At 41.5% G+C, this 27,897-nt stretch overlaps 6 protein-coding genes across 7 annotated transcripts; 3 read left to right on the top strand and 3 right to left on the bottom strand.

The window, feature by feature from the left end:
* Positions 1-458: 458 nt before the first annotated feature.
* LOC103980226 (uncharacterized) lies at positions 459-1,649 on the bottom strand. Its single transcript, XM_065149985.1, has 2 exons — positions 1,301-1,649; positions 459-1,169 (listed from the first exon to the last, which is right to left on the bottom strand). Exons 1-2 carry the CDS (start codon positions 1,466-1,468, stop codon positions 573-575), a joined length of 765 nt encoding a protein of 254 aa, XP_065006057.1. The 5' UTR covers positions 1,469-1,649; the 3' UTR covers positions 459-572.
* Positions 1,650-2,433: 784 nt separating this feature from the next.
* LOC135634977 (NAC domain-containing protein 73-like) lies at positions 2,434-4,822 on the bottom strand. Its single transcript, XM_065145756.1, has 3 exons — positions 4,529-4,822; positions 4,195-4,390; positions 2,434-3,169 (listed from the first exon to the last, which is right to left on the bottom strand). The coding sequence occupies exons 1-3, from the start codon at positions 4,682-4,684 to the stop codon at positions 2,655-2,657; spliced, it is 867 nt and encodes a 288-aa protein (XP_065001828.1). The 5' UTR covers positions 4,685-4,822; the 3' UTR covers positions 2,434-2,654.
* Positions 4,823-6,073: 1,251 nt separating this feature from the next.
* On the top strand, positions 6,074-7,026 carry LOC103980228 (protein DMP4). Its single transcript, XM_009396551.3, has one exon. The coding sequence runs from the start codon at positions 6,251-6,253 to the stop codon at positions 6,884-6,886; it is 636 nt and encodes a 211-aa protein (XP_009394826.2). The 5' UTR covers positions 6,074-6,250; the 3' UTR covers positions 6,887-7,026.
* A 588-nt stretch (positions 7,027-7,614) lies between these two features.
* LOC135634946 (protein DOG1-like 3) lies at positions 7,615-8,400 on the bottom strand. The gene has a single exon (XM_065145705.1). The coding sequence runs from the start codon at positions 8,398-8,400 to the stop codon at positions 7,615-7,617; it is 786 nt and encodes a 261-aa protein (XP_065001777.1).
* Positions 8,401-10,278: 1,878 nt separating this feature from the next.
* LOC135636168 (nucleobase-ascorbate transporter 2-like) lies at positions 10,279-15,619 on the top strand. The gene is made up of 14 exons (XM_065147771.1): positions 10,279-10,410; positions 10,524-10,621; positions 11,124-11,300; positions 11,420-11,520; positions 11,838-11,913; positions 13,181-13,240; positions 13,340-13,524; positions 13,599-13,695; positions 13,780-13,866; positions 13,965-14,023; positions 14,108-14,199; positions 14,282-14,359; positions 14,457-14,617; positions 15,246-15,619. The coding sequence occupies exons 1-14, from the start codon at positions 10,320-10,322 to the stop codon at positions 15,456-15,458; spliced, it is 1,575 nt and encodes a 524-aa protein (XP_065003843.1). The 5' UTR covers positions 10,279-10,319; the 3' UTR covers positions 15,459-15,619.
* A 5,655-nt stretch (positions 15,620-21,274) lies between these two features.
* Positions 21,275-27,315, top strand: LOC103980231 (shaggy-related protein kinase eta). 2 transcript variants are annotated; one of them, XM_009396553.3, is made up of 12 exons: positions 21,275-21,438; positions 22,304-22,387; positions 22,476-22,535; positions 22,622-22,894; positions 22,973-23,047; positions 23,154-23,210; positions 24,110-24,250; positions 24,372-24,422; positions 24,516-24,611; positions 25,614-25,697; positions 25,960-26,061; positions 26,798-27,315. In XM_009396553.3, the coding sequence occupies exons 1-12, from the start codon at positions 21,337-21,339 to the stop codon at positions 26,891-26,893; spliced, it is 1,221 nt and encodes a 406-aa protein (XP_009394828.2). In that variant the 5' UTR covers positions 21,275-21,336; the 3' UTR covers positions 26,894-27,315. The 2 variants fall into 2 exon arrangements, with proteins under 2 accessions (XP_009394828.2, XP_065004987.1); XM_065148915.1 differs by having other exon boundaries at positions 21,277-21,438; positions 22,973-23,051; positions 23,158-23,210.
* The last annotated feature ends 582 nt before the right edge of the window (positions 27,316-27,897 follow it).

The following is a 27,897-nucleotide window of genomic DNA, read 5'->3' as shown; positions in this document are numbered from 1 at the left end:
ATTAAATCGTGCCGTACTATTAAGTATAGTGAAGGATTCGAATAATTAAGGGATAACTTTGGATGAGGTTTGGATTGTGATGTTTACAGTGTTTGCTCATTATTAAAATGATCATCTTAATCTACTTTACCACTCTTTTCTTTGGAGGCCCTAAAAGAACCGAATTCAGTGCCATGAGGGAGTCATCGAGATGATAAACAATTGAGTCATGCCACACTTTAGATTCTATCTCCAATAATTTACTGTTGGATTACATATAAAACAGTGACACCAAAGAGGGAAATTAGAGGCTAATTGTAGGTCAAAAAGACTGACACTTGTCGACTTACATATGGTTGAATCATCCACTTGCTGTTCATTGATTCTTCAGTGCTAATCATTTCTTCTTCTCCGATGGTGAAAAGGCAATGATCAGTGTAGTTCTAATGAAGATTTGAAAGCTTTCCAGTTTGCACCGGTGAAGAAAAAGAGAAAGAATTCCATCATCATGATCCACTACAACTTTGGTTATTACATTCTAAGTTTCCTGTAAGAAAAATCATTTCTCATCAATCGAGTCATCTCAGTTCTTCTCAGCTTATACATGTGACCGGAGTATACATGGGGTTGTCGTGAATGCTGCTTGCGGTGCTCGTAGGTCTTCGGTTCATCATCTTTTTCTCCACCCCCTTGTTTGTGTAGTATCTGAACTGGTGCAGCGGAGTGGAGTTAGAATCAAGGAAGTGCAGCATCGTCACCATGAACACCGAGCAAGCAAACATTGGAATGGGTCCAAAGATCCAAAGCAGCAAGGTTGTGGCGAAGTACATTGCTCTCAGACCCATCGACCAGAAGTTGCTGCCCCTGATCACTGCTGTCTGGACGTAGCTCACGGGTATGTCGGAATCCAGCGTGCTCATCATGAAGCTGGCGTGGACCAAGTATCGCGCCGACTGGATGAAGCAGGTGAAGGCGGCCAAGAAGCAGATGAGCAGGGAGACGTACTTGACGGAGGAGGTGGTTGGGCTTGTGTCCCCGTAGACGACTTCGGTCATCAGCACCTTGGAGCTGCTCCCTATCCAGGTGCCGATGAGGGAGCTCAGAGCAATGGAGAGGGAAGCCAGGTTGCTGGATGCTGCTATACTGCTTGCGATCACCTGCAGAGCTATTCCAGATTCCTCTGGAGTTGTCTGTACAAGTTACTAAGTAGTCAGCTATTTCATGACATACGTCTTCGTGAGAGATCGACAAGATGAGATTTGATATGTGAAGGACTCAACAGCAGATTTTGGATAAACAGGAAGAGGTAATCAACACTAACCTGCAACATCCGCTCGACCCAGGCTCGCTTGTTATGGTTCTCGTAGCCAATCACGGTGGTGTGGGGAAACCTGAGGATCCTGTAAAGAAGGAAGAGATGGTACCCAAACATCATGGCCAGCCCAGCTGGGACCAACACCAAATCTATGGATTCTCTATCCAGCAGCATCTCTCTCTCTCTCTCTCTCTCTCTCTCTCTCTCTCTCTCTCTCTTCCCCTCACATCTTAGGCTTCTGCTACCAATGCAGTGCGGTCATTAGTTCTTCATTCTGGAGATGAGATGCAGAGAGTGATTTAAAGGAAGAACAGCCTGCTTCCAGGGAAAGGAAGGCTGAAGAGGTGGGAATGCACAGATTGGATGTGCTTGCTTGTACTCCAGCTTGTGTACAAACGGAGGCATCTTGTAGTGTAGGACAACACTTCACCGAGATGGCGTATCTTAATCGGAATTTAGATCGTTGTTCACGCTAGACAAATTCATGTGGCAGAGGATGAGCAGATCATGTCCGCATCTAAGAACCAGACAATTTTGGGCACCGTGGTGTGGGAAGAACAAAGGAATCCTGTGCACCACAATAAAGTATGATCTGCTCAGCAGAGCATCGTGGCATTCAAAAACTAGCAACAAGTCCATCAGTTTAGAACGAGACAAACTGGCTTCTCCGGCATGGTAAAGATGCCTTTGAAGGCAGAGTGATGTCCTTTGAATTATCAGAGAATAATAATAGTTGTTCATTTTGCTCATGAAAATCTTTAATATATTTCTCTGTTTCTTAAAAAAATGTAAATATGTGAACAGAAATTAGGATAAGTTCTCAAATTCCTGCCTTTATAAATTAAAAAACAACAAAATCTACAATTCATATGCATCGATCGGCTGCATGAATTTTGCACTTGAGAGAGGGCCTACTATTTCATTTACTTGTCTGTGACCCACAGTTGCTTTTGTCATATTGTGATTAGTTAGGATAAGACTTAATCATGGTAATTTGGATGACAGGTAGTTTCATCAGAGTGTCAGAACATCTGCTGAAAGCTTGAACTCGCCAATTAATCATCGACATTAGTTGTGATTCTCAACTTTATGACAACACACAATGAACAAAAGAAGGGCAGACAATAATATTACTCTCCTTACAAACACGCTGCTGCAGTAAGTTGGCTCATCTTTACAACCATTGCAGGAAAAAGCTGGACAAACTTACTTGATACATGTAAAAGCAAAAGGAAATCCAACCTCTCATGCATTCCATCAAAAGGTTCGTGTTGGAGTGAATGAATGCATTCACCTGTGTACAAAATTAAACAACCTTGTCATATCATTTCTTCTTCTATATTTGTATATATATCCCTTGTCATGGAAGAAAAGAAGCTCCAGTAGTCTGCATGGCAAACTTAGCTTGGCTGTTCCTGGTCTGGTCATAGGATATCAGCGACGAGCTACAGTAGTTACTGATGCTTCCATCTTTGAGGATGGCGTTGCCGCCCCCTCCGTATCCGTTAAGCCTTGTTTGGACCGCATCCTTCGCTCCCAAACCACACTGCCGTGGCTGCGTCTGGTAGAAAACCTTTGACACAACAAGTTCCCCTTCCTTCTCCTCCTCGTCGGAGCCGAGATGGTACTGGTGCATCACCCAATTCGTCTTCTCCGGCTTTCTTTGGTTTCCATAGTTGGTGTAGAGGACGAGGATCTTCTTGTAGCCCTTCAGACTTCCGCCCACGAACACTGGCCGTGTCTTGCCGGTCTTGTGCCACCGTGTCTCACCGCCATGCTCGTCGGTGTGCACCTTTCTCCTCTTCCTTGTCCCCGTCGTGTATGCCTTGGAGGGGCGATGGAAGAAGTGTCTGACTAATCCATCCCTCCTCACCCCTACACACAATACCAGATTTTTAAGCTCACAAATGCATACATATGTATGAATCCAATTATACGTAATCGATCCACCCGAAGGAAGCACAGGAAGTATGTTGTACATGATCTCGAGAAGGCAGTGACTTGAGCATATAAATCATTACGCAGTGCATGCACTATGATAGAAATCCAATGATACTTTTTGAGGAACATGAGAACTGTCATTCGATTGATCCCACGAAATAACCTTTTACATTTTATTTGGGTAGATTTTTCGGAGACCATGGTTTCTAAAAATTAGATATAATCATTTTAGGAGATTAGAGAGAAACTTTAGGATCGAAACTTTTGTGAAAATAGATAATCATTTTATAAGAAAATAAAAAGGAGTATCTATTGAGATTTGATTCATAGTTATCTAGGTAGTTATCATGTTCTAGTAATTACAGGGTAATTTTAATAACTATCTCAATCATGATCTAATAGTTATAGGGTGGTTTCAATAACTACCTCAATTATGATCTAGTAGTTATAGGGTGGTTATCACTAGGTCCTATAAATAAGATCATAGTCCATGAAACAAAACACATAGAGAGTGTGTGTACTTGAGAATATCTTGTAAGTGTTCTTGTCAATCTTCCTGTTTTTAATACTATAATAATATTATGTTTTTTTCTTGCTCCTCCATCCCCAACAACAATATCTTCCTGTTTTTAATACTATAATAATATTATGTTTTTTTCTTGCTCCTCCATCCCCAACAACAATATCTCAGCCTCCTGTAATTAACTTCGTCAGTGAAATCCTTCTACGGCACATGAAGAAACGATTAAACCTTTTCCAAATCTTACTTAAAATGGATATAATTATGAAAAGTTATGGATTATGCATGGATGCCTTTAGGCAATTGCAGATGTCACTGTGCAGGTACCAATATGTACAGAAGAGAAACCAAGCATGTATGTCTAGACGAAGAGAAAATACGATGACTATATTGATGTGAAATAAAACGCATGTTGCTCATTCAATCAGCTATTAATTACCAGGAAGCTTCTCAGGATGGGTGTAGCAAATCCCACTCTCTCCTTCTATGGTAGGAATGAACTCATCGATGAGAGGGTGAAACTTTTCCGACTCGGGCATCGCTTTCCCCTCCAAATGCTCGAGAAGCTCTTGGTCCGTTGGATCAAACTTCACTCCGGCGGGCAACCCCGGCAAATCTTGAATGGCAGAAGGAGGCTGAATTCATCCACGTTCACACGCATGAGCCTTCCATGTTTTTTTCTTGTGTTGATTGAGAGTAATATATTGTTTCTTTGATGCAAGGTAAATCAAGTACTATCTCGAAGTACAGAAGAAACGAAGGAGAAGGAACACCTTTTCGGATTCGACAAGCTCGATGCGATGACCACAAGAAGGACATGCCTTGATGGAATTTGCTTTCAATCTCTTTCCAACTCCAACCAGTGCTACCGAGGAGGCTAGATTTCTGTCGAACATGCGATCGTTTCCACAGCTACTGCACCAAGCCATGTTGGGAACCCTAACCTGATCTCATTCCCCCCCCTACCCACAAAGCTCAATACTCTGTTTGGGAAAGCATTCCCTTATCTCTCCTTCCCGCTTCTCCGGACCCGGCAAAGAGAATAATAACTAGACAAGGCAAGGGGCGGAAGGAAAAGGGAAAGAAGAAAGAAGCTTGTTTCTCACAAAGCAACGTGACTCCACTTTGCCGTCCTCAGCTGTCCTTGAGAGTAGGGAAGGAATAGAGTTCTCCTTCGCTTTTGGTCATCGTTCCCAAAGGAGGAGAGAGGAACACAAAAGGAAAGGACAAGACAAAACGAGGTTATGGGAAGTGTGAAGGTAAGGAAGAGAGAAACTCTACTCAACAAATTGTGGCAAATTCCTTGACCCTTAATCTTTGCTTGTGTTTATCTACGTCTCTCGAGGACTTTGTAACCAAACGATCTTAAACCTAAGTGACTTTAAAAGGAGGGGGAACATGTTCATGCTCTCCTCTTCATTGTTCAGCTGTAAAGAAGGATTAAGGGAACAACAGCACGCAAAAAAACGGGAAAAGAGAACTAAAAAGGAAGAAGAAAAAAGGAAAGGTGGTGTAGTTGGTTGAGTGAAGACGGGGCAAGCAGGTCCGTAGGAGACGTTTCACCACACTGAGTGAGATGGGTAGATGAGGAGGCAAGAGATACCAAGAAGAGATACAAAGAGGAGAAGTGAGCTAGTTTTTAGCTCCAAGGTCACGTTAGAGTAACGTGGAAGATAATGCTGATGGTTCACTTGTTTCTTTTTCCCACAACTACGTTCCCTATATCTTTGTGTAAATCTTTTCCTCTATATTATGGACCAAAGGAGGATCTCTTCTCTGAACCACATGTCTCTCTCTACAGTATATCTCTACGATCATGATGAAGAATTACGAACCTCTACTCGAACAAGTGTGATGGTAAAGAAACGTTAGGATGCAATATCTCAACTTTTTAAAGTTAAATGATTGGTGTATTAATTCAACTTTGGTGCATTAATTCAATCGTTAGGTTTATTCCCCTCCACCCACACACACACACACACACACACATAACCATTGATCATTATAATTAATAGCATAAGAAAACATAGGAAGAAACTTGCGCGAAATAATGAACGATGAACAGCACATGAAGCTATGGTGAACGCAACATCACATATAGACGCCAAAGAACACACGTATAAAAACGCTGGTGCAATTGTTGGAACGCGGCATATTGGCATGCAATGGAGATGAAGTAAATCCCTTTCGACTTAGAAGGTTTTGGCGTGCCGATAATGTTACTAACAAGCAGATCCATACACGCCTCAACCAATCACACATCAGCTACTTAAAGCTCTTTCTAACGTAAACCCCGCCGCCATTCTTGTAAACCGTTACCTTCCCTCCCAACTCCTGCTTGCTCTTCCTTGCAAGCCAACTCTCAACGCCTTCCCTTCCTCCTCCACCCCCTTTCCTTCTCCTCAGACGTATCTTCCATGTCCTCCCCACTGCAATCCCCCCATAAATCACCTCCATAGTCGCTGAAGAATTGCAGAGGAATCCCTTCATTGACAATGGCAACAAATATTACTGACGTAGAAGCTCAGCAGCAACAGCAGCAGCAGAAGCAGCCTCTCTTGGCTCCAGATTCGTCGGGTGACGATCAAGTGACCTCCGTCCAGAGAGCCATCAGCCAGACCTTCAGGAGCACCGCCCACCTCGCCAAACTGCTCCCCACCGGCACCGTGCTGGCCTTCCAACTCCTCTCCCCCATCTTCACCGACGGAGGTCATTGCATGGCGGCGAACCGGCTGATGACCGCGTGTCTCGCGGCCCTCTGCGCCCTCTCATGTTTCGTCCTCAGCTTCACGGACAGCTTTCGGGACGGGAACGGCACGGTGCGGTACGGACTGGCGACCTTCAAGGGACTGTGGGTCATCGACGGGACCGCGCCACTCCCTCCCACAATCGCAATTGGCTACAGGATCAAGTTCATCGACTTCGTCCATGCCTTCATGTCCTTTCTGGTTTTTGCAGCGGTTGCGCTGTTTGACCAGAACGTCGCGTCCTGCTTCTATCCCATACCGTCGGAGGAGACGAAGCAGGTCCTCACGTGCCTGCCGGTGGCGATCGGAGTTATCTGCAGCATGCTGTTTGTTACGTTCCCCACCACCCGCCATGGAATTGGCTTTCCCCTTTCTCCACACTGAGGCCAGCCAATCAATCTATTCCCTCCTCCCTTCTGTAATAAACACACCTGTTGGTATTTCCCATTCATTAATTGCTGATATTTGAAGATTGTTGCTGTTGTCTGGAGTAGAATAAAAAGAAGAAAAACGAGTGGCTCAAACAGTAATCTCTTCCACTGTCATAACGTGATGTATCCAATACATTTCTGATGTCAGTCGATTCTATTCTCATCTCTTATCTGCAAGTAACAATAGATTGATACAAGTCTTCCAAGCTTACCGGCGACATCGGTCCTTGACAGAGATGTGGGAGAAAGGTTTGGAACAGAGAGAAGGGTGGGCTATCTGCGAAACACCCACGATATTACATGTACCATTCATTACATGAGGCGTGCGTCGTCATCGAGGTTAGGATTGATCGAACAGAATACGATATTGGATTAGACTTGGGGCCGCTTTAATCCATTAGGCCGAATCACGTCGCAGCAGTGACACATCAGCACCGCATCATAAGGTGAAGCAGGCACGATTCTTGATGCCCTACTCGAATCCGAAGACCTATGGGCTTGGTGCATCAAGTCAACATGAGAGTCCACCTCCATATATACATATACATATACATATACATACATACATACATACATACATACATATATATATATATATTGATATTTATATTTATATCTTTGTACGGTGTTTATACAGTCGTTATGATATCGTAGACACGCTTTCTTTTAATTACTAACATATCATCTGCCGCGGCCATTCCTCTGGTCGCGCTGGTGGCCGCACTCGTGGACCGAGAGTTGGAGCTGCTTCGCCGCCACCAGCAGCTCCACCGCCTGCTGTGACGTCAGGATCTCCAACACCAGCGTCCTCGCCGTCTCCACCCTCAGTCGGTCCGCTTCCTGCACCAGCCGCTCCATTGACTCCGTGTACTCCTCCATCGCCGCCTCCACCTCCGCGTCCCCGCCGCCATTCTCGACGCGGGAGGTGCCGCTCCACTGCCACATCTGCCGCTTCTTGACTATGGGGAGCAGCGGCCCGTCGGCCACGTTCTCCTGCAGAGTGGCCATCTGGGACGTGATCTTGTCCTCCTCCTGAAGCGTCGATCGGTGGATCTCGTTGACGCGGGCCAGCTGCGACGAGGACAGCCCCACCAGCCCTTCGCCGTGGGAGCTGACGGCGCGGCCGGCGGGGGTATCGAGGTGGGCCTCGAGGCCGGAGGAGCTGAGGGAGTAGATGAGGCGAATGAACATGGAGGGACGGCAGCCGCCGGCCCAGAGCATGGAGTTCTCGAAGGAGTTGCACCAGGGCGGACATAAGAAGGTGGGGCCGTCGTTCCGCACCAGGCCACGCCGCCGGTCGTGGTACTCCTCGTAGTGCCTCATGCACCTCTCCACCAGCTCCCCGAGTTCGGCCTCGCTCCGTTCCCTGTTGCCGTGCTGGGTCGAGATGGCTTGGAGGAGCTCGTCCAGGTCGGCTTCCTGGATTCCGAGCCACTCCTCGTAACAAGCCAAGAATCGACCCTCCATCGATCGAACGTCTCTGAGCTTCAAGAAGACACTCTAATAAACACTTGGTTGATGGCACATGAACGAGAGAGTCAGGAGAATACTCACAGAAGGGTCGAGGGGGAAACGAAGATCGATGAGGCAGAGGCTGCGGACCTGTGCCTCCTCCGAGGTGAAGGTAGGTATATGTAATCATCTACAGCGGTGTATGCGTCAAGAAAGGACAATAGGAAACCTGTCAAGTTAAGAGGTTTAACACATCATCTGCTAGTTGTAACGCTTTTCTTTGTGTCTGGGATTCAAGCTGCTCTGTTTAGGGCTGATTTGGCGGGCTCTTTGGGAGACGGAAAGCAAACGACGTGCGCGTAATCCCGAGTGGGGAATGGAAACCATGGTTCCATCCGTGGCGGAGGTGCAGGCGAGCAGACAAGTGTCCATCTGCATGGTCGAGACGGTGACAATGGACGCTGGTGCTTCCACTTGTGGCGGAGACGACTTCCCAAGTGTTCCTCTTCACAGTTGCCTGGGAATTTATATTTTATTTTACTTATTTTTAACTAAATTAGGAGTGAAACTTTATCCATGGGATAATTAATTTATTAATATTATTTAAATATTTTGCAAATTAAATTAAGATATTACACTAGCGAGAAGTAATATACGTCGAACAAGATGATGCTTCCCTCGTTTTCCATCAAAAAAGAGAGGGGGTGGGGTGGGGGTGGAGGTGCATGAAACTTGAGTTGTAGTGCACGAATAGAAAAGAAAAGCTTGAGTTGTTCTCCGAAAGGTTTTGATAGGCAGAACCATCGTTCAGCATGCATGGCAAAGGCTTGGCTTAATCTTCATGCCGTGCATGAAACTTGTGTTGTTTTAATACGCTTCTGTGTTATAAATCCTTAAAACAATGGTGGATATGTAATCGGAGAACAGGAGCAGGAAAAAAATACTGAATTCTACAAGGTATTTTTGCCTATGCAGTCAAATACCAGCAGGAGAGAAATGTGGACGTTGGAAGAGTCTTGCTCATCATCATGTGGAAGCTGACTCGGGAAGGGTAAAAGACACCCGCATTCCTTTAAATCTGACTCATCCCTGTCAATTTCTGCCGTGGAAAAGCTGTTCTTGGACCTGCAGAGTGTGCAGGGTGCCGAGCAAACCTTTCGTTGGTTCACTGGGGAAGAAGAAGAAGAAACAAAGACCTAGTGTTGTGTGTTCCATCTGTTAAAGAAAGAAAGCAGGGAGCTTTACCAGAGAAGCTTAAGATCATTTTAGTAGGAGACCGCCATTCCCTTTTATGTAACAGTGAGTCACTGCACCTGTGCAGCAGTTCACATAAATGCTGCAGGAGGTGGTGTGCTGTTTAACTTCACAATGGCACCAACCCAACGCCATTTTTTTATGCTGGTAGGTTTGGAAACTACTGCAGGTGATGGGCATTTCAGTCACAAAAGTACCAACGGGCCGATTTCCACAGGAGACGCTCGGTAAAGTGATATAAAGGTCTGAGAGCATGAAAAGGAGAGAAGAAGAAAGAACAGGGGAGGTGAGTTTTGGTGGGTGGCAAAGCAAGCGTTTCCTGTCGCCAGTCCAGTCTTCCTTCCCTTTTTCTGCGAGCGACGACAAGCTCTTCTCTACTCTCCTCGCTCACTTCTCTTCTTTTCCTTCGTCCCATCCTCTGTGCCTCTGCTTGCACCTACATTTCCTCTCAGCTTTCGGCGGTAGTTCTGCAGCTTTTCTCCCAAGACCACCTTTTCCCCTTGCTGCTTGGTTCCCCATCCGCTTAGCCGTCGGAAAAACCCCATCTTGGTTCTTTTTAGAAGAACTGAGAAAGGTTGGCTTTTTTTTTGTTCTCTCTCAGCGCCCCGCCGCCCCCCCCCCCCCCCCCCCCCCCCCCCCCCCCCCTGTTTGGGTTTTTGGAGCTTTGGGGGTTCGTAGATATGGCAGAAATCAAGCCTGAGGAGATCACGCATCCGCCCATGGATCAGCTACAGGGATTTGAGTACTGCATTGACTCCAATCCATCTTGGGGTGTGTTAGATTGCTCGCAAGCTTCTTGATTTTTTTTTTCTCTCTTTTCCGGCGTAATTTTTTTGTATTAGTACGTGTGTGTTCTGATTGGTGCCTGACGAACTGGATCACAGGAGAGGCTATTGTCTTGGGATTTCAGCATTACATATTGGCCTTGGGCACGGCCGTGATGATCCCGACTCTGTTGGTACCATTGATGGGCGGAAGTGATGTAAGTCTTGGGTTTCTCTAGCAAAATGCCATCCTTTTTTCACTCCATTCCTTCTTTTCAGTATTCTCTTAAAGCGTTCTTTACTTTCTGCTATTAGTTATGTTGTGACAAATAGTAATATTTTTCCGTTTAACTATTTAGTTTTTAAGAGGGAGAATAGGAGAATCTAAGATAAATCAACATGGGAAACACCTGAGAATAACCTACTTTCCGAGGAACAGAAAATGTGTTGTTGTTGCTGTTGACTAAATATTATATGAACGCACTAATGATGGTCGATTTTTGAGTCAATATATGTTCTAGCATTGTGGTATGCAAGATAGCATTACTGACGTCAAGCAGTGGTTGCTTACTGAAGATCTTCTGACTAGCTTCTATGCATATATCCAGTTAGACATAGTTAATCTATGTTTTACTGTTAGTTGCATCTTTTACCTAAATATTCCAGTTTAACTAGGCAAGGCAACTAGTTGAAGTTTAATATTCAAGTCCAATGCTGCAGGATGACAAGGTCAGGGTGGTTCAGACGTTGCTATTTGTGACTGGAGTAAATACTTTGCTTCAGACTCTATTTGGGACTCGTCTTCCGACTGTTGTTGGTGGTTCATATGCATTTGTGGTTCCCATCATATCCATAATTCATGACTCATCCCTGACACGAATAGTCGATGACCATGAAGTAAGTCAACAAGTTATTTAGTCATGAGTTTTGTTCCATTTAATTTTCTGTCACTATATTGCTTCAGTTCGATTCTTCTGGGGATAGTTTGGACTGCTGCTTTGTTTGCATGTGTGCAGAGATTCCTCCAAACCATGAGAGCTATACAAGGGGCTTTAATTGTCTCTTCCAGCATTCAGATTATTCTTGGTTACAGCCAGTTGTGGGGTATATTCTCCAGGTTGAGATCCTTTTTTCCATCACCAAATGTATCTTTTGTTTCCTAGTATGCTGTCCGGCAAAATAATTGAACAGGGGTGGTCCATAAGTTTTAAGTAATTATCACTTGGATCACCTAATTTGTTTTCCTCTAGAATATGGTAGAATTTTACTTGCATTGGAAGGGTCCACCAAACAGATCATATGGAATCTGTTGATAATGGGGACAACTCTAAGCAAGCGACAAAGCATGAATTACTTAGATAGCTTGCATATCGTTAATTTAATACAGTTTAGAAGTGAGCCAAAAGTAAGATGATGGTTATGTTTTTGGTTCAGATTTTTCAGCCCTCTGGGAATGGTTCCAGTGGTTTCACTGGTAGGATTCGGCTTATTTGACAAAGGATTCCCTGTGGTACTGCTTCAACCGCCTATCCTTTTCTTTAATATTTAGTTTGGAATAGCATGTTAATATGCCATTGTGGCCTTGATAATCCAGTTGTATAGATGCTAAGAAACCATGCATCTTGATGCACATTTTTTCGTCACCTATCTGCACATGTCAATCTTGCATTATTGTGATGACCATGCTTGTGTAGATGTAGTCATACCACCATGATTTCCCATTGTTGTGCTTCTTGCTTCTTGGATAAAACGAAGAACAAAATGCAACTATAGAAAAACTTCAGCTTGAATAACCAAATTTGTTTAACTATTACTATATAACTGGAAAACTTGTACTGCATTTTTTTACCTTTGGAATCTTTCACAAGCACCTGGTATCAAGGATGATTCTTGGTATTGTATATCTTTATGTTGTTATTTCTGCAAATGCTGAACAAAAACTATTAGGTACCTTCAGCTTGTGCAATAAAAAAAGATGTCACTAAATGCTTGTGAATTTATTAACACTTTGGTGAATTGATATATTGAACTTTTTCAATCAAAGTTAACACCAGAGGCTTACATTTCTAGGACAGATGTTGCATCTTTAGAAAATTTCAAACAATTCATGAAGCTTTGTTGACAGAACCACCAATTCAAGTACGTAACTTAGGCCTTTCTGTTAGCAGAATCACCAATTCAAGTTTGTAACTTAGGCCTTTTTGTTAACACCAGAGGCTTACATTTCTAGGACAGATGTTGCATCTTTAGAAAATTTCAAACAATTCATGAAGCTTTGTTGACAGAACCACCAATTCAAGTACATAACTTAGGCCTTTCTGTTAGCAGAATCACCAATTCAAGTTTGTAACTAAGGCTTTTTGTTAACAGAACCACCAATTCAAGTATGTAACTAAGACAAATAGTGCACCACTAAAAAATATTGAAACAATTCATGAAACTCATTTTGTGAGTGGAACTTCCCATTCAAGTATGTAACTTATTGTTTTTCTTCTACTTGATTTTGGTTTCGTGAGGTTTGTTGTTTGCTAGCTGCAATATGCAATGTGAACAATTGATTTAGAAGTCCTTTTGGGAATGTGAATGAAAAATCTGACTTTCAAACTTGAAGATCCATAGACTACTGGAAAAATGTCTTAAAAGTTGGAATTATTTTGTTTGCCATTTCTTTTTACATTATTCACCTAATAAACAGAGAAAAGATGTGACATTTCTATAAGAAATGAAGATTTGAATGTTATGTACATCACTAAACTTTAAGCTTTTTTATGCATTAGGTTGGGAGATGCGTAGAGATTGGCGTTCCAATGCTCATCCTATTCATTGCTTCCTCCCAGGTACGGATGTGCTCTAATGATTTAACCAACTTCAAAATCTTTCTGTTCTGTTTCCTTCCAAAGTCGCTTTGTAATCTAAACATGTGACAACATGAGCAGTATCTAAAGCATCTACATGTTAGACGGTTGCCTGTATTAGAGAGGTTCTCTCTCCTGATAACCATTACCATCATATGGGTTTATGCCCACTTGCTTACGGTTGGGGGTGCATACAAATACCGGCCTGAGCGCACCCAATTCAACTGTCGTACTGACCGTGCCAACCTCATCTCCTCTGCTCCCTGGTACTCATCTAACTTCTCTTTTTCCCTCTTGATACTGTCCTGCATCTGCTTGTACTAATATATTGAGGCTTCAGGATAAAGATTCCATACCCTTTGCAATGGGGTGCACCAACTTTTGATGCTGGCCATTCTTTCGGGATGATGGCTGCTGTCTTTGTATCCTTGATTGAGGTAAAAACTGGTGACATGTAACTCCAATGTCCCTGATGGTGCACATTGTTCTTTTGGGCTGATAGGTCTGTTGTTTTGCTGCAGTCGACAGGGACTTATAAAGCTGCAGCCCGCCTAGCTAGTGCAACACCACCTCCAGCTCATGTTCTGAGCCGAGGCATTGGATGGCAGGTGACTTACCTACCTCTTGGGCTCAACGTGTATATCTCTTGTTAAATTATCGGCCACTAAGTGAATTCTGTTTATCTGTTGTACTTAAAAATTAACAGGGAATAGGAATTCTACTTGATGGGCTATTTGGCACTGTAACTGGATCAACTGTGTCTGTGTAAGTTCACTATGTTCTGGTTTTTTTTCCTCACTTATAAAAGAGTATGACTGTTAGAGAAATTAATAAATGGCAACATGACAGGGAGAATGTCGGGCTTCTTGGATCAACTAGAGTTGGGAGTCGTAGAGTCATCCAGATCTCAGCTGGGTTCATGATATTCTTCTCCATCTTGGGTGAGTGATGAACTTACCATGACCTTGCTTTCCTGTCATCTGCATTATGTGAGATAATACTGAAGCTACTCTTTTGGACTAGGGAAATTTGGAGCATTGTTTGCCTCCATTCCATTCACCATCTTTGCTGCTGTTTACTGTGTTCTATTTGGAGTTGTGGGTATGTTCTTCCATACATATACTAACACCTCGCAACTGTTTTCCTGTTTCTTGCTTCAGGAATTGATGTTTTCTTTTGTTTTGCTTTCCTGTTCCAGCTGCGGTGGGGCTCTCCTTGTTGCAGTTCACCAACATGAACTCCATGCGCAACCTCTTCATCGTTGGCGTCTCCATCTTCCTCGGCCTATCGGTTCCTGAGTACTTCTTCCGCTACACAATGAGTGCTCAGCATGGTCCAGCCCACACCAAGGCATCATGGGTTCGTATCCACTTGCACTTGTTTGTATTTTCTTAGCCTTTTGAACTAAATTGAGCCCAAATGATTGATAGAAATCTATTCATAAATCCAAACATAAGTTCTAGAAATAAGCATTCTGAAAGTTGTAGGTTCATAATGTGGCCAAAGAAATCATCAAGATTAAGTAAAACTTACACTTGAGTCTAAGTAGAGCGACTATCACTCGAGTTGCTCTTCTTGTGATGGTTCTCATTTGAGGGAAAATGAAAAAGGAAGGATCAAAACACTCTTTAAAACCCTTACGAAGTCAATTATGGTAAAAGAATCGATCATCCATTTGGAGAAAACTTATTAGTATGTATCAGATCAAGTGAATTATGGCCGCTAGATTTAGAAATAACCATTCTGAAAGCTGTAGGTTCATAATGTGGCCAAAGAAATCATCAAGATTAAGTAAAACGTGCACTTGAGTCTAAGTAGAGCGACTATCACTCGAGTTGCTGTTCTTGTGATGGTTCTCATTTGAGGGAAAATGAAAATGAAAGGATCAAAACACTCTTTAAAACCCTTATGAAGTGAATTATGGTAAAAGAATCGTTCATAGTATTTATCAGATCTGGATTCATATATCTGCATTGTGCTGTTGCAGTTCAATGACTACATGAACACAATCTTCTCCTCTCCACCTACTGTGGCACTGATAGTTGCAGTTTTCCTGGACAACACACTCGACTTCAAGGACACTGGCAAGGACCGAGGCATGCCATGGTGGGCCAGGTTCCGGACGTTCATCGGAGACAGCCGGAGTGAGGAGTTCTACACTCTCCCCTTCAACCTTGACCGCTTCTTCCCTCCATCATGACTTGCTGATGGAAAGCGAAGAGAAGACTCGGATCGTCGAGCAGAGGAGAGTAGACACGGTGTAGGCTTTAGCCAAATTGTAGGCCAATTGCTTGGACTTGTTGCTCATTTCATGTATATTCTTGAATCTGTTAAGCAATAAAACAAGCTTTTATTTTTTCTGCTATTCCTGTTATGGTTCAAGCAACTTATAGTGTATACTACTGTGTTCAAGTAACATATCAGGTGACAACAACTCTGCAAGCTATCTCCATTCTTCTGGAATGCACAAGGCAGAACGATGATGAAAGGACAGAGGGAGGGGAGAAGGTTTGGAAACCAGGGAATGTAGTGATTTATTAGCATCACTGACCATATTAATTTAGAAGTGGTGCAACATGTTACTTGTCAGATGAAGACCATACAATATCTCTGTTATGTTATATCGTGTACTTATCTTATGGAATAGGATATCCTTTTATCTTGCCCTTTAATGAAGAACACGAAAGCCATATGTGGTGCATTATTCTCTGATTTCTCCGTCTCAACAACCAAGACTGGCGTTCTTCTTGCGTTTACACTTGCATCGTTATCTGATTCTTCTCTCTCAACAACCAAGCCTGCCATTATTCATCTATTAATGAATTGGAACAAGGTTTGGGCCATGGAGAGCATATCTTTTGGCATTGAATGTCGAAAGTTGGAGCTTGCTTTCATGTTCATTTCGAGTTTGTTGCAGATTCATGATCGAGGAGTATATCTGATAACCAAATCGATGTCCCGTCCGGTTAAGATAAATGTGGGTGAAACATCGGTGTCATACGCTTGTTGGGTTGCTGCAAGAAATGGCTCACTTCTTTCACTTTCCTGAAGCAACTTCCATTCATGGTGATGCAGCCTTTGAAACCAAAGAGAGCCTTGTTCTGCCGAAGATGGGAGGCCATTATGGTGTCATATCAAGTGGTCTCGGTGGATCGACTCTGCATTCCACAAACTGTACCTGTGTGTTTTGCTTCATGAGGTTCTAAATCAGGAGCCAACAACAGTTGTCGTCATAGGTGATCTACTCACTTGCAGACATACTCCATGAATCTGCCGGACCAAGGTTTGAGGTTGTACCACCCAGATAGCTTTCTCTGGTCTTACCTCTGAGCTGTATCTCGGTCAGAATCCTGGACTTGGTTGACAGCTTGTTGTTGCTCTGTTTTATGTGCAGATACTGTGTCATCCTGATCTCCATTTATCATTATTCAAACTCTCCTAACTTGCTTGACTTGAGATGCCATGTTACAGGCCTTTGCCCCCAGTTTTTTAGAGTCGACCAATGATCTCCAAGGTCATCATCCCTGTCACTACCAGCATAGCTTTTTGGTATCTCCAATCCCCTCGACAACCTTTGGGTGCCTTGGTGGGCCATTCATCCCCATGCAGCTTCACGGGCACCACTGCGAGCCAGTCCAAGGGGATAGCAACCGTCAAAAAGAGACCGCAGTCCCCACCATGTTGCAGAAAGCTATTAATAATCTCAGGCCTTGTGCTCAATCATTTTGCACTTGGCAATACATACTGCAACTTGCTCTGAGTTCCCATGCATTATTATTATTCTGCAAGTCGTCCACATGCTCCCGCTGGTGGATCTCAGACGACTGCTATTACTCATCAAAAGCTTGCATGTTCCATGGTGTTGCTTCGATCACACAGTGGAATTATGTAGACGCAGAGGAGAACTCGGAAAGGACCAATGGTCACTGACCATGGAAACAAATGAAGCATCCGTGTGGCAACTAAGTGGGCGGGTTCCCAAGCCTCGGTCATGGCCATGGCTTCTCTTCCATTTAATATCAGCACAGCGAAACCTTTACGGCTGCTTCCGTGCCTGAGCCACCGGTACGGACAGCCGACCCATGAATACTTGTGGCATACGGCCATTACGTGATCTCGTGAAGAACAGTAAGAAGATAACAGCCACTACAACCCAATATTCTTCGTTGCAATGCTTCTTCAGTGTTCATCGTAAGAGAACGGGTGAGGGATGAGAAGTTTCAGCGAGAAAGGCTTCGCTGTGGCTGTCGGCTGTCGGCTCCTCGAGTCTTGTGTTTGACTGCACTAGTTTTGTTTTGTTTGAACGTCATTTTGTTTGACTGCACTATGTTTGTTTTCGTTGCAATGTTTTTGTTTTGTTCGAACGTCATTTTTGTGTTTGAGTGCACTACAACCCATTTTGTTTTGTTTTCGTTTCAGCCACTACAACCCATGAATTGTTTTCCTAAAAAAATATTTTTATTAGATCCTTGTATATCTACAAAAGTACGTTTGAACGTCAAAACGTAGAATGAAGGCTAATACACGGAGAAGATATATGGAAAGAAGATTTATTTACATATGCGTTTAAATATGATGTCCAATGGGTTTGATTGTATTGACAAAAATTAATATAATATAGGATTGTGTAGACTATCATCTGAGATAAAAAGAAATTTGATGTTGCTTCTTATAATTCCACTACATCGTGGGAGTGTTGAGTCTTTGGTTAATGTCGTAAGGAGTAGAGTGTTTCAATTTATACTGTCAAGAGTCAATGTGTCATTGTAGTTTGAAGATTATGGAAAATAGTGGTTTGTGATTCATTCCCAATATGTTTAAGGAAGCCACCCCTCAAATTGATCATAGCTTAAACAAGGTGACCAGTTTTAAGATAAACAATGACCATGCCAAGATACGAGCTTGGCTTTAATTTGAACAAGTATATCATCATCATATGCATGGGGTGGAGGACGTGTGGGAGCAATAAACGTATCAAGATATTTAAAAGAGAAGTGTTCTTTCTTGAAACCTAGAAATGAGCAGATTTCAAGTCTAGTGTGCCTTGGGGTAAATTTAGGAAAGTAAAATTTTGATTTAGATAAATTGATACATTGATTGATAGGTGAGTAATTCATAAGTATGAAAAATGAATTAAATCAAAGATAAGGTTTCAAGCAGTTAGAAAGAAGCTTAACCACAATACAATAGTTAATATTGGATAAAGTAATAGGCCAATAATGAGCAACTATAATCGAGTTTTTAATCTTTAAAGATAAAAGTGAGGAAGGTCTTGGTCTAGCTAGGAGGGATAAAAGCATGTGGTGTAACCATTTAAGAACATTAAAGAGAGAGGGAAGAAATGATATCCCAATATACTAAATAGAATTCACAGATAAAACTATTAAGCCAGGACTTTTTTATAACTTTGAGGATCAGATCATAAAGTGAATCTCATATATAGTAAATGATTTGATCATATATTGTGAGAGTTAGGAGGGGAAGCATGGATAGTTGGAGCAAAGTTGAGGTGACGAGAAGAGATTGCGAGGTTAATATTATGAATATATTTACCATGATGGTTTGTAATAATATTATGAATATATTTAACATTATGATTGTCATCATTAATCTAAGAGTATTTTGCTTTGGCCCACCACTTAAGACTGATTTGCTTAATAAAGATGAGCTAGATGTTATATAGATAGTTTAATTATTGAAGATCAAAATTAGAGGGGATAGACTCTTCGATTTGAGATTTAAAAGATATGATAGTATTATAAAGAGTCTCTAAGTTAGTACTCTAGTATTTGTTCTAGTATGAAAAAAATACCTTTCAACTTATAGAGATTCATATGGGAACGTGCAAAAGGATTAATGTCATCTAATGGGTGGGTTCAATTGGACTTAACTAAATTAATCATTTCAAGGTATTCAGAGTACAAGTTTTGAAATAAAAAAAAGATTAGTGCAAACACATCCATATGTTTCAGGGCATGATCTGAACAAGTTATAGAAAGATTGTAAACAGAAAAACCATTAAACAATTGAAGCCAGAGAAGATGGATAAAAACCATAAACATAGACATAAGCTAGTAGACATTCATATGTCATAGGTGATGCATGATTTCCTCGTTGTAATTTGCTTTTATGTCCAAAGGCTTAGATGAAACAATGATGGCTAAGGTAGGATGAGTTAGATTTTGCCAAGGAATCAGATCATGTTCTCCAAATCACAACCAGCAACAGGATTATTAATAAAAGGTGCAGGATTTTTGATATTGGGATTATAAACTAAATCACGACTAACAACAAGATTAATGGTAATAAGTGTAGTATTACCACCTAATGGTAACAAGATTAATGGTTGTTGGTGTAAGTGTAGTATTACCACATAATGGTAATAAGTGTAGTATTACCACCTAATGGTAACGAGATTAATGGTCGGGGCCGACACGGCTTGGTTCGGGGTTAAATGGCGAGGATCTTTGCTCGGGGTTTCTTGGGGCTACCGGGGTGGCCGACCGCGCGGACCGAGCCACGCCTGGGATCGTCAGGATGCCCTGGGGGAAGGCGCCTCCTCCTTGCGTCCCGGAGAAATCGCCTCGTCTCCTTACCTGCACACAAGTCAGGTCGGAAGCTCGGCCCGACCCCTTCGACGATCAAGTTAGATGATGTGGAGTGGAGTTTGTTGTCGATGTCCCTCCTTCCCCCTCGTTTAGAACTCGGGGGTATTTATAGGAAAGTTCGGTGTTGCCTGATTTGCCTGCCCGCAGGAGCAGGATCGTACCTCTAATGGCGTCTGACATTGCTGTGGGCGTTGCGTGAAGGACCGAACTGCCGCAATGCATGGGCGTGCCTCGGTCGACATTCTCCTCTACCTCGACCAAGCATGTTGGGTAAGACGACGAAATCGTTGTCTGAGAGCGAGTGACATCAGCGTACATCGTGTCGACATTATTATCCTCTTTGGACAGAGTGTCGTCCGGGTGTGGCTGACGTCATGGCACGTCACGACGCTATTTATTATCCCCATCAATGGTAATAGCTGATTCAACGAGATTATGAATCAGCTCACTAATACGAGGGTTTTGCACCATTAAAAAAAGAGTGATAGTAAGATTATTGGGATTATGGGAACAGTATCTTCGTGAGGACCTGAATAGCATCGACCTGCATGTGAAAACTAAAAAGGAAAAATATCAGATTCTAGGGAGGGTTAGCGAGCAGCCAAAGTCTAAAAGTAACAGATTTGAGGAGGATAGCAACGAGGGGTGGAAGAAATTTATGTATGAGATAAAAAGATCAAGGGCTACGTCACACACAGGTTTTTTCTACGAAGAAAACCGTGTTGGTAGAGGAGGCTTCAAGCAGCTCTAATGGAAGTGAGAGTAGTACGCATGCAATGTTTACAGTGGAAAATGAGAGAGAAACAGAGAAAACAGAGGCAAGAGGTATGACGAGGAGGGTTTAGATGCCGCCCTTTTGCGTTCTCATGGAGAGGATGATGACTTGGGCAGTTTTGACCGGAGAACTCTGCAACCACTGACGCCTGGGAAACAGAGACGCGCCGCAGCGGGTTTGACCGAGAGATCACGTCCAAATGACAGAACTTGTGTGCGGTGCAAACCGGTTAAACCTGCCGAGAGATGGCAGCGTCCAAGCACTGTTCTGGTCACAGGGTTGCGTTGCCTTCTTGAAGATGATGGAGCAAGCTTTGACGTTGAATCGAACTGCTGAGCCGTGCAAGCATGGGAAACCAAACCTTTGTGTCAATGAATTCTTCGACACCATTAATAACTACGTTATTAATCATGTTTCCATTTTTGTGCGTGCAACGTCATTAATCGAAATACTAAGATAATTACACTCTTACCATAATTGTGTATGGAGTTTGCCAGGGTCGGATTATGTCGGTCATCATAACGATCAAAACCCGTTATTTTGGCGAATGAGCGTGTTACAACCAAGCGATATAACGGTTTATTAAGACAAAACGCTTCATTTATGACGTCGCCCGGCGTTAAATGGTGTCGCCTGGAAAACCATGAAACCGAGGCTCTAAAAAGCGGCCTGTGAGAACCCTTCTCTTCCGCCACATGGCTTCCCTGCCGCTTGGACCTCATAATCCGCCGCCGCCGGAGCAGGGCGCCTTCGTCCCCGCCGTACCTTCCAGCCATCCGGAGATGGCCCAAGACAAGGTGGTTACCCCTTCTTCCTTTGCTCTCCTCTAGCATTCGGTCGACCCCCCTTCTTTGATCCACTTTCCCACCGTCGCTTGCACTGACTCTCTGATTTCCATTGGTTTTTGTCGGAAAAAATCGAACCTTTGAGACGATTCGAGCTGGATCCTCGGGTTTTTGGAACGGCTTATTACTCGCCTGCTTCTAGCTTGCCGCAAAACAAAATGTTCTTGTTTTAAACGTTTAATTGCTTTAAGAGATTGTACGACATTCGTCTCACTAATTTGGATCTAATGTTGTTTTTTTTTAGTTCTTGTTGAGTTAGGCGGGTGGATCTGAAGTATTATTGTTCCTTTCACTTCTGCTTATTCTTTTTACAAAATTGCATTTTTTTCTTGAGAAATCTTAGAGAATGTTATCTGTTCTGTGCGATATGTTTACCACTCGGTTATCTTTTACAATCTTTTCGATTTTGGGCTTCTCGTTTGCTTTCTTTTTAGGGTTTGGAAGGTCTCATTGTTTTTCTTGCTTTGTGGGCTGCTGATCTCAGCTGTAATCCTACTTAACAAGCAAACTTCCTATACCATCTTCATTGATTCTAAGAATCTTTGCCAAGAACTTGCCTTGGCCTTGATCTTTGAATCATTATTTGGATGTGATCCTGTTCTTGTTTGCTTTGCTTCCTCTTTTAGTGCACTTATGCAGCTGTATCGTTTTGGGTGTTACGATACTCTGATGGCTGGGGTTCATCGTGTCTTCAATTGATCTGATACTTGATCTGTCTGTTTAGTGATTTAGTGTTTTCAGCTGTCTTTTTGTTTCTTCTGCTGAGATAGAGATATTGAGTCTAAATCAAGACCTTTTTCGCTACTTGTCTCATCAGGCATCTGTTGTGGAGGGGAATGATGAAGTCACTGGTCATATCATATCCACCACCATTGGAGGCAAGAACGGTGAACCTAAGCAGGTTAGGAGCCTTTAAACTATACCATACGATGATCCAAAGTTGGTGGTATTCAATCCCCATATTCTGAGTTATTTTACTTGTCATGCAGACCATTAGTTACATGGCAGAGCGTGTTGTGGGAAATGGCTCATTTGGAATTGTCTTCCAGGTATTAGTTCACTTTTTTCTGGGACTTCAATTGAAGCATGACACCATTTAGGTTTTTCGGCTACAAATTTTGTTGTCTTTTGGCAGGCAAAATGCTTGGAAACAGGTGAGACTGTTGCTATAAAGAAGGTTTTGCAGGACCGGAGATACAAAAACCGTGAGCTGCAGTTGATGCGCTCAATAGATCATCCAAATGTTATCTCTCTAAAGCATTGTTTCTTCTCCACCACAAGCAGAGATGAACTTTTTCTCAACCTAGTTATGGAATATGTGCCTGAAACATTATATCGTGTTCTAAGGCATTACAGCAGTGTGAGTCAAAGGATGCCACTTATCTATGTGAAGCTTTACACGTATCAGGTAATTTTTTGCCCTTTCTGCTGCGGGTGTTGTTATGCAGAAACATGGTTTAGTGTACTTATTTGGAATTGTGCTCAGATATTTAGAGGGTTGGCTTATATCCATACAGTTCCTGGCGTTTGCCATAGAGATGTAAAGCCACAAAATGTTTTGGTAGGTTTTCGTGGCCTCAAAATATTAATTTTTTGTCAAGCACGATTTAATAAATTCTCATCCTCTTATAATCTCTTTCTCTTATAAATAATTGAACTTCCTGCAGGTAGATCCTCTCACTCACCAAGTCAAGCTATGTGATTTTGGAAGTGCAAAAGTTTTGGTATGCTAAACTTGGAAAGTACTCATATATGTTTGCCATATATTCTGACCATTCTCGATGCTCCATGGATCAATCACTTTCATGAACTTTTTCCAGGAACATGCATTTGTTGAATAATAGCTGTGAGGTGTTGTTGCATCATAAGATAAAGATTACTATGACAAAAAATGCATGCAATATTTTCTGTTAAGGACTATTGATACATATCTGTTATGATTTTTCCATGTCAGCTAATTTTTGTATAAAAATTCCAGCACTTGTTGAAGAACCTCACTTGTTCTTCCTTCCATTTCATTTCTAAGTTATGGAGAATAAAAGAAATGAACTAGTAGTCATGTTAGACTTTTTAAACAGATAATGAGGCATTATGTTATTTACTACCATGGTTGGTAAATAACATAACGCAACACCCAATGTCATAAAATCTCAAAGAATTTCAAAGTAAATTTTTGTAGCCTTATGCTAGATCACAATTCTTAAGTTTGACAGTTATGACACATAAAGCATGACGGTATTCTTTTCGTAAATTGGCAAATTGTTGAGAGGTGTTTCCATGCCACAAGGCAACCAAGAGGCCAACAATTGAAGATGTGTTAGAATTAATTTATTTTTTGTAACAAATAATGTGCTCCATATAAGTGGCAAATGAGCATGATGGATACTGAGTGGCACTACAATTGATCCACCAAAGTCAGAAAAGGACATATATCAATAAATTGAATAAAAACACTTTCAAAATGCACTAGTGCATAAATATTATAGATTTTTTGTAGGATGTCCTGCTTTTGTACAATATCTAATCTAACATTCTTTCGTTAAACGACACTGGAATCTTTTAGCCTCTTTTTTGTTTCTTTTAATATGGCTCTTCCTTTCTACTAATCTATTTGTCCCGTCAGGTCAAGGGTGAACCAAACATTTCCTACATTTGCTCTCGCTATTACCGTGCTCCAGAGCTTATTTTTGGTGCAACAGAATACACAACATCTATTGATATATGGTCAGCAGGTTGTGTTCTTGCTGAGTTGCTCCTTGGTCAGGTACTCCTTACTTGACCCACCAATCTTTATACTTCAATGAGCTATCAAGAAAACACAGGAGAAAGTGCCATATCCTGGAGAATTAAACACTTATCATCACTAGTTTTTGCATATTTTTCAGCCATTGTTTCCTGGAGAAAGTGCTGTTGATCAGCTTGTTGAGATAATCAAGGTACAATTTTGCTAGGTCTGTTGGTTGATGCTGGTTCTTGAGACTTTTTAAGGATGCACGATGGTATGAGAATTCTCTTTTTTATTTGTTTAGGTTCTTGGAACTCCAACCCGTGAGGAAATTCGTTGCATGAATCCTAATTATACTGAGTTCAAGTTTCCACAGATAAAAGCTCATCCATGGCACAAGGTTGGTTGCATTCCTTTTCTTCATGTTGAGTTTGCTCTTCATCTAAGCTATCCTTTTGGACCATTACACAGACATAAACTAAAGAATGCCAACAAATTGTTGTCCTATAGTTTAATTATTTTATAATTAATATGTATATAAATATTAACATGCACCCTGAGCCTGATGGGCTAACTAACCTATCAACTTCGTTTGACCCAAGTCGTTGGCTAAAATGTTTAAGCTGAAGTTGATGATAGTATATTCATCATATATCAAATGTCACGATCTGGGCTTGATGGGCCAGCTAGTCTATCAACTTTATTTGACCAAAACCACTAGTTAAAATTCTTAAGCTGAAGTTGATAATAGTACACTCATCAGACCTTTATAAATCAATCTTAATCTTGTCCATTTTCGATGTCGGATTAATTGGGGTGTTACATATCTCATTTTCAAATTGCAAAGTTTTATGGATAAAAATTTATATGAAAAAATTCCTTATATTATTCTTGTCTATGGTAGATTCTCTGTTATATCATCCCTCCACTTCTATAATTTTGCTAGGTTTGGTTTTATAATTTGCTTAACAAGTTTTTTTGTGACTTTGAGATGTCTGATTCAAATACAGCGAACTTGCTGTAAGGCCACATCACTTAGCCATAACTAATATTTGCTTCTTTATAATGCATGTACTTGGAAAGAATAGTTGGTGCATCACATGTCTGGACCAGCTAGATGCTTATATGCAAAGTGACTGAACTAATTAAATTTGTTATGCTGACATTGTCTCTTTCAAAGGGAAATACATCATTCACTATCTAATTTGTAAGGTTGGATGAGACTGCTGGCTTTAATCTGGGAGTTGGATTTGTTGGAACTTTTGTTTTAGTATTTAGTATAAAGTATTTCTATCAAGATATTTCTCTAGAACTCTGGTTGCTTATTTAGATAGCTATTGTGAATATCATGAATAGTATTGGCCTTTTCTATTTGAGGAGTCTTAAAGTTGTAATTTTTCAGATATTCCATAAACGAATGCCTCTGGAAGCAATAGATCTTACATCACGCCTTCTCCAATACTCTCCAAGTTTTCGCTGCACTGCAGTAAGTCTTCTCCGCAACTTCCCTTAAAAATAATGATGTGTTTGCCAGCATGACTAGATTATGGTCCAATTTTCTTGTACAACAAGATTTAGGTATTTTTTTTGTGCCTTGCCAATAGAAGGTAGTGAAATGGTAAAATGCTGTTGACTTTTTGAGGGACTGAAGCCCTTTATTTTATGTGATCTAATAACTAGTGAAATATGATATGATATGATATGATATTCCTCTCTGTTATAGTTAACTTAATATTTTTCTATTACAGCTGGAAGCATGTGCTCACCCCTTTTTTGATGAGCTGCGGGAACCAAATGCAAGGTTGCCAAATGGCCGTCCTCTGCCTCCTCTTTTTAACTTCAAACAAGAAGTAAGTTAAAACATCTCCATGGGCCGTCCTCTGCCGCATTAATGCTTCTCCCTTGAAACTAATTTCATTTAGATCATATCCGAAGCTGTCTTTAATGTTCATCATTACTTGTGCTGCAAAATCCTGGTTAGCCATTTCCAGGTGTATCTGAATTTGCAAAAGTCGTGATTTCCAAAAAAAAGAAACTAGGACAATTAGAAGCACTTTGAGCAATATTATTAGCGCTAGTTTGACAACTGGTTCCTCAATTCAGACATCTTGCTATTAGCAATGTGTCATCGACTTAAAAACAACCATGCATTATATAATACTTTTGTTGTCTTCTGACCCCTTCTATGTGATTGCACCTATTCTTGTTTCAAAAATCTTCAGCTTTAAGAGGTTAAATGATTGGTTTGAATGATTTCTTAAGTTTGTAGTTTAGCTTTCAGAAAATATCTTTAATTAGCTATGCTAGATACGTCAAAAGTTTCAATTGCTTCTGGAATATATTCGTGGGCCAATAGTATTGTAGGGAATGACCGTTTTGGTCTGTTTGATTGATTAATAGTTACTGTGGTTAAGCATATTTATCTCATAAAAGGATAATTCTGGTTTTTTTTTTTCCGCTTTCATTTTAATCAGTGAACCAAATGGTGGTGGATTATCCAAAGATAGAAATGAAACACCGAAAAGAACCTGTGGTAAATGTATCTTCTTAATTCAGATCAAGTAATCCTGGCTACAACTTTTGCAGTTAGCAGGTGCATCACCAGAGCTCATCGACAAGCTGATTCCGGAACATGCGAGGCGCCAATCTGGTCTCAGTTTCTTGCAAATGCCCAGGACGTAAAACTACAAACACTTCAGATGTGATAGTCAAAAGCAAGTGGAACATGGTTTTCACTGCCCTTGAGGAAGTCTGCCAGTGCGAGTGCTCGATGGCAGCGGGAGCTTCTGCAGTTGAGCTTCTGGGAGGGGGTTGTTGCTTCTTCCCTATCTTCTTACCGATCTCCCAAGCCTTGTATATTGTAAGATGTTAGGATCATTGTAATGTAGTGGCTGTCAATCCCTCGGGATCAGATTGTATCTTGTATGATAGGACAACCTTTGCAACGCATATGAACTCTGGCTTCTTCCACGTTGACCCCCATGGAGTCTCGTCGCTGCTTTGACTCTACTCGTTAGATGGTACAAGCGACGCAGCTCCATTGTCTCATTTAGATTGTTTCTCTTGGTGATACTTGGATATCTTTGTCATTGTACTTGTTTTCATGTTCGCTTTTTACTTTTTGGTAAAAGATAAGTTACGTAGGCAGGTCTGTTGGACCAATGATCATGGCAAACTCTTTATCAATTAAATTGGTTAACATCTTTTTATATTAATTTATATCTTATTATCGGTTTTACTAAAATGTTTTGTTAGTGTAAAAAGTATGTGTTTTTTTCCTCAGGAGTCGAATTCGCATACTGCGTCACTATGGTAGTTGAATCAAGTAGGTATTTGACTTGAATACATTACACATTTATCATACAAATAATGGATGTAATTGTACAAATATAGGTTAAGAAATGTTTAATCTGTATCGGAGAACATTCTTTAACATTCCTTTGAGTCAAATTTCTACTAATTTATACAGTATAAAATTTATATTTGCACATAGCCATGAGTGTCTTGTTTATTCATTATTCAGGAAATATTATAAAGATTACCCATGTCCCTTACTGTGATCGTTTATTAATATTATAAAGATTACCCATGACTTGCACAACTTGTTAAGAAATATATCTTACATGATTTGTCGAAGATCTTCTTCAAAAATAAAAAGAAGCAACTTAAATATTTTATGATAATAA

Source organism: Musa acuminata, chromosome BXJ3-4 (genome assembly GCF_036884655.1).
Source record: "Musa acuminata AAA Group cultivar baxijiao chromosome BXJ3-4, Cavendish_Baxijiao_AAA, whole genome shotgun sequence".
Classification (NCBI taxonomy): Eukaryota; Viridiplantae; Streptophyta; class Magnoliopsida; order Zingiberales; family Musaceae; genus Musa; species Musa acuminata.
Note: the sequence above shows the minus strand (reverse complement) of the source record. Positions and strands in the feature narration are given on the sequence as shown.